Raw genomic sequence first — 6,251 nt, 5'->3', positions numbered from 1 at the left:
CTCTACCAAAATTGTGAAATTCATGGCCCCTGGGGCAGGGGTTCTTGTGTTAGGGGGGGGGGGGGCTCTATTGGTCATATAGTGAAAATGGCAAAAACCATCAAAATGAGTGTAATTTTAAAAAATCTTCTTCTTTACTCCTGGACATCAAGAAGCCAAACTGTGGGCATAATTATAATGAGCAATGAGCCCTCTACCAAAATTGTGAAATTCATGGCCCCTGGGGCAGGGGTTCTTGTGTTAGGGTGGGGCTCTATTGGTCATATAGTGAAAATGTAGAAATTCTTTGAAAATCTTCTCTGTCTCTGGGTAGTAAGTAGACAAACTAATAGCATGGTAATGATGAGCAAGGATGCCTCTTTATACCCCCCGCAACAAGTTGTGGGGGGGGGGGGGGTATACTGGAATCGAGTTGTCCGTCTGTCCGTCCGTCCGTCCGTCTGTAGCCGCAATGGTTTCTGGGCTCTAAAGCATTATCCTTTCCATCTACCGTCACCATATCATACATATGAACTACCCATGGGATGAAGATGTTCCCTATCGATTTTGGGGTCAAAAGGTCAAAGGTCAAGCACACTGGACATCGAAGTAGCAATATGGTTTCCGGGCTCTAAAGTGTTATCCTTTCCACCTACAGTCACCATATCATACATATGGACTACCCATAGGATGAAGATGTTCCCTATCGATTTTAGGGTCAAAAGGTCAAAGGTCAAGCGCACTGGACATTGAAGTAGCAATATGGTTTCCGGGCTCTAAAGCATTATCCTTTCCACCTACAGTCACCATATCAAACATATAGACTACCCATGGGATGGAGATGTTCCCTATTGATTTTGGGGTCAAAAGGTCAAAGGTCAAGCGCACTGGACATTGAAGTAGCAATATGGTTTCCGGGCTCTAAAGCGTTATCCTTTCCACCTACAGTCACCATATCATATATATGGGCTACTAATGGGATGAAGATGATCCCTATCGATTTTGGGGTCAAAAGGTCAAAGGTCATGCGCTCTGGACATCAAAGTAGCAACACTCAGAAAAGAGGTAGTTTATACCTATTACCAACACCCTTTGGGAGATTGGGGTAAGCGGGGGGTATTCTTAGTGAGCATAGCTCACAGTACCTCTTGTTAAAATTTGTGAAATTCATGGCCCCTGGATCAGGGGTTCTGGTGCTAGGGTGGGGCTCTATAAGTCATATAGTGAAAATGCATTATTTCTTTGAAAATCTTCTTCTCTGTCCTTGGGTATTAAGGAGACAAACCAATAGCATGGTTATGATGAGCAAGGATGCCTCTTTCAAAATTGTGAAATTCATGGCCCCTGGGTCAGGGGTTCTGGTATTAGGGTGGGGCCCTATTGATCATATAGTGAAAATGCATTTTATTTCTTTGAAAATCTTCTCCTCTGCTGCTGGGTGTTAAGTAGACAAACTAATAGTATGATAATGATGATCAAGGATGCTTCTTTCAAAACTGAAATTTATGGCCCCTGGGTCAGGGGTTCTGGTGCAAAGGCGGGGCTGACCACATAGCTATTCAATGTTTCTTCCATCCAAAAGTAAAATTCTTATATTTAAACACAAACCTAATTCAAACATTGGAAGGTTGTTACATGATACTCAGGTGACCTATAAGGCCCCTGGGCCTCTTGTTTTTATTATTGCACTTTAAAGGAGATTTTAAAAGATTTTCCCAAAATTTTGATAAAGAGACATGCTTGCTTTCTTAAATTCATGTAAAACAGTAATGGATTGAAAAATGCTAGTAAAAGCTCAATTTTGCTAGTTGGAAAATAATCCACTAGCTAAAATTTGCTAGTAGTGAAAAAAGTTAATTTCGATCCCTGACAAGATCTTTCTACTGGTAGCAAGATATTTGCCCTTGTGACCTTGGCCATCTTCGGAATTGGCCATTATCGGGGGGCATTTGTGTTTCACAAACACATTTTGTTTTTAATGTTAAAGGGACTGGTTCACGATTTTTGATAAAAATATTTTTCATTTCTGATGGTAAACATTAAAAAAAATAACTCATTTAATATGGACAGCCAAAATTTTGACTTTCTGAATGCAAGAATAATATTTTAGCCTTAAATCTGTGTTATGTAAACAAAAGACGAGAGTCTTTTTATGTATACAAACAAACAGGTGAAATATTTATTTTTGTAATATAAAGCATCTTAATTTTGCATTGTCACAAATTTTAACTTTTAGATGACACATTTACCCCAAATATGCTTGAAATGTGTAAATTCAGATCGATATCCATTTCTTTTAAAAATTTCGTAAACAATAACATACCGCAATCTCTGTTTACAAAACAAATAATAAACTCTCTAAAATGAGCTTCTGTGATAATGTATAACCTTAATATTTAGGTGAACTCTTTTAAACACATTAAACAATAGATTTTGATCATTAAAAGTGAAAAAGAAAATTTTGGGGAAAATCGTGAATCAGTCCCTTTAATGGATTGTATTGTTTTATAGTTCATATATTTTTACATAGGTCCAGAAATACTTAATTTGCATACATCATGTATTCATGCGCACTATATATAGTTCTTTGAATAAGTTTGTAATTTCAAGGCTTCTGCACCCCCAGGCCTTGGGGGCAGTGTAAAACTGCCAAACATTGACCAATAAAATATTTTAAAAAAATTCTTCTCTGTACATCTGTATGAAAAACGAATTGCATAGTGATGTAGGAAGGTCTCTCAAAATTGTAAATTACATGATCCCCGGGGTAGAGGTTCTGACTCCAGGGCAAATTTAAACTGTGTATACATATATAAAGTATTTATGTGTAATTAAATAATATCTTCTTTAATGCTGTTGATACTACATTGAAACTAAATAGATATTTAGAAGGGGTAGGTATAATCCTTTACCAAAATTGTAAATATCATGATCCCCGGGGTAGGATTGGTTTCAGGTCGGGGGCCAAAATTATTACTGTAACAGCTAGTATTCATTTGAAAGACTTCTTTAATTTTTCTTATACGGTATAAAAACTAAATGCATATTTAGGAAAGCAGAAAAGGATGTACCAAAATTGTGAATTTCGGAACCGCAAGGTTTGATTATAGGACAGATCCAAATTAGTCATGTTGTGTTAATGTTATATATTACGTAAAGCCTTTCATCAGTATAGGCACTGCTGGGGGCATTTAAGTTTTGAGAACACATCTTGTTGCTGAATATTAGCTGTTGGGGCTAGTGATACTTTTAACTATTACTCAGGTGACTGATAAGGCTTTTGGGCCTCTTGATTATTATTCCTGAAAAAACACAGAAAATTTACATAAAATATTTCAGAGCTTGTATCATACTTTCATTGGGCAAATCTTCATACGATATGCCACAACTGGCCATTAAATGAAAATCTTCATACGATATGCAACAGGCCATTAAATGAAAATCTTCATACGATACGCTGTAACAGGCCATGAAATGAAAATCTTCATACGATACGCTGCAACAGGCCATTAAATGAAAATCTTCATACGATACGCTGCAACAGGCCATTAAATGAAAATCTTCATACGATACACTGCAACAGGCCATTAAATGAAAATCTTCATACGATACGCTGCAACAGGCCATTAAATGAAAATCTGATTAAATGATCCACCTTCACATATTTGTTTACTTAAACAAAACAAAAAAAAACCAAACAAAAAAACAAGCAAACAAAAAAAACCCACCCCAAAAACCAAAAGAAAAGGAAAAAAAAAACCCAAACCAAAAACAAAAAAACCCCCCAATACTGGGATATTCTTAGATTTTCCCCTATTTTTCTCTGTGCTTGTCATGTTCCTTGAAGTCTATAATTCTTTGTTGCAGCTACTAGGTCATCTGTTGCTGGTTGCTAAGAAAGTTGCTGCTCAATGTGGACTGAAAGAGGGCTATCGCCTGGTCATCAATGATGGTGCACTAGGTGGTCAGTCTGTATATCACCTGCATATACATGTAATGAGTGGACGACAAATGGGCTGGCCACCAGGTTAACATCACATCTGGTTACCTGTGGAGTAACATTGTGCAAAGGGACTCCTGTAGTAATGATAGACAACTTATAACACGGAATGTTTGTATCAAGAAATAACGCATAATGTTTCATTATTTCAATAAAAGTATTTAACTGAAATACTGTTTTGAGTTATATGTAGTTTATAGATACATTTTACATTCTATTCCCCAATAATTGGAGATTTGGGGGGATATGTAGATTTTGGTATCTCTGTTTGACTGCAAAAACTTTAAGCTTGACCATAATTTGAATAGATAGGGCATTCATATTTCACATGTGTATTTCTTGTGACAATACCTTTGACCTTGGAGTTTGACTTACTTTTGAAAAACTTGGTCATGACTTTTGAACGGTTATATAGTAATAAGGCTTTCATATTTGACATGTGTATTCCTTGTTCCAAGGCTTTTTTTTAAGGTGGCTCAAGATATTTGACTGCCTTGAAGTTTGACCTACTTGGTCATAACTTTTGAATGGTGACGGGGCTCTTATATTTCTTGTGACAAGACCTTATTTTGGTACCAAAGTTTTTGTCCCCCACTGCAATGTGGAAGGGGACATAGAAATACCGGCATCTGTCCCACCTCACTTTATGGATGCAACTCCTCAGAAACCGTTCAACGGATTTTGTTCAAATTTTGTAGGATTGTTAGTCACCATATGTAGTTGATCATATTGCGCCATCATTTTGATTTGACAAATTTTACAGGAGTTATGGGACTTTTGTGCTTCCAACTCTTTTTGCAGCGGAGGAGGACATGGTTACATGTGTTAACCTTGTGATCATGGAGGTTGACCTACTTTTAAGAAAACCTAAAGTATTCAAATACCTCCTGAACTATTTGAGTTAGGTTGGTTGGTTGAATATTGTTTTAACATTCTGCTTGAGAATTTTTCACTAGTGAAGACATCACCATTGCCAGTGAAGGGCTGCAAAATTTAGGCCTTGATGCTTGCAGCCTTTGAGCAGGAGGGATCTTTATCGTGCCCCACCTGCTGCGACACATGGCGTCAGTTTTTGCACTCTCATCCGAAGGACCACCCCATTTAGTCACCTTTTACAACAAGCTTTTACTGAGGACCTTTTCTAACCCGGATCTCCACAGGCAATTAAATTAGGGTTTTGACAATTTGCATATCAATTCATTTTGGTAAGGTTTTCAATTTTGTATAGGATCTTTGACCTTGTGAACTTGACCTTAAGAATTTGACCCAAATTTCAAAACTTGCATATAATTTTGAATGGTGAGTGACGTCTCTTCAATTTCATATACATGATTGTATGTATATACACTACTCCTTATGACAAAACATTTTTGGTATCAAAGTTTCTAAACTATTGACCTTGACCTGCTTTCAAAAAGCCTAACCTATTCAATATCTCCTGAACTAAAGTGTATTTTCTAATTTAAGGTAGGGCTTTCATATTGACATTTCATTTCATAGTATGCTGGTGACCTCGACCTTGGAGTTTGACTTGCTTTTAAGAAAATCTTGCGTATTCAATATGTTATGAATTATTTAAGGTAGAGCTTTTGTGTAGTATATACATTTCTTTTGGCAAGGCCTTTCATTTCACACAATGATCTATGACCTTGACCTCTAGAACAGTAAAGTCATGTTAGTGATGAGGCATGTTGTGTGAATTGTGAAGTTTGGTTATGTTGTGATCCTTTGGGGCTAGATTGAGGCCACAATCACCCCCCCCCCCCCTCCCTCTTTGAAATTTGTTTTGCAGCAATAATTTTAATTTTCTGAAATGTGTGGATTCCCTGTCTATCCCATCCTAATTTCAAGATAGACAGGGAATCCACACATTTCAGAGAAATTATTGTCGCAGAAAAAAAATTCGGAAAGGGGGGATAGTAGTCACAATATGGGGTCAACATTTTTCATAGATATTGGGATTGAAAAAGAATCTTAAAAATCACAACAGCTGGACCAAGATGATGTGGCCCATGAACCTCTCGTTACTTTTACATCCGTGTATTGAGTACGAACCTCTCGTTACTTTTACATCCGTGTATTGAGTACGAACCTCTCGTTACTTTTACATCCGTGTATTGAGTACGAACCTCTCGTTACTTTTACATCCGTGTATTGAGTACGAACCTCTCGTTACTTTTACATCCGTGTATTGAGTACGAACCTCTTGTTACTTTTACATCCGTGTATTGAGTAAATATTGTGTGCATGGTTATGGTGCATTTGGCTGTTT

At 37.1% G+C, this 6,251-nt stretch overlaps 1 protein-coding gene across 1 annotated transcript in view; it reads left to right on the top strand.

Annotated features, from left to right (window-relative positions):
- Window positions 1–4,150, top strand: part of LOC125662013 (adenosine 5'-monophosphoramidase HINT1-like) — an 8,125-nt gene extending 3,975 nt beyond the window's left edge. Inside the window, exon 3 of the mRNA XM_048894183.2 lies at window positions 3,847–4,150. Coding sequence (XP_048750140.1) covers window positions 3,847–4,011 — 165 coding nt within the window. The 3' untranslated portion in view covers window positions 4,012–4,150. The remainder of the gene's footprint in view (window positions 1–3,846) is intronic.
- Window positions 4,151–6,251: the final 2,101 nt, after the last annotated feature.

Source organism: Ostrea edulis, chromosome 8 (assembly GCF_947568905.1).
Source record: "Ostrea edulis chromosome 8, xbOstEdul1.1, whole genome shotgun sequence".
Taxonomy (NCBI): Eukaryota; Metazoa; Mollusca; class Bivalvia; order Ostreida; family Ostreidae; genus Ostrea; species Ostrea edulis.
This window is presented reverse-complemented; position numbering and strand designations above follow the sequence as displayed.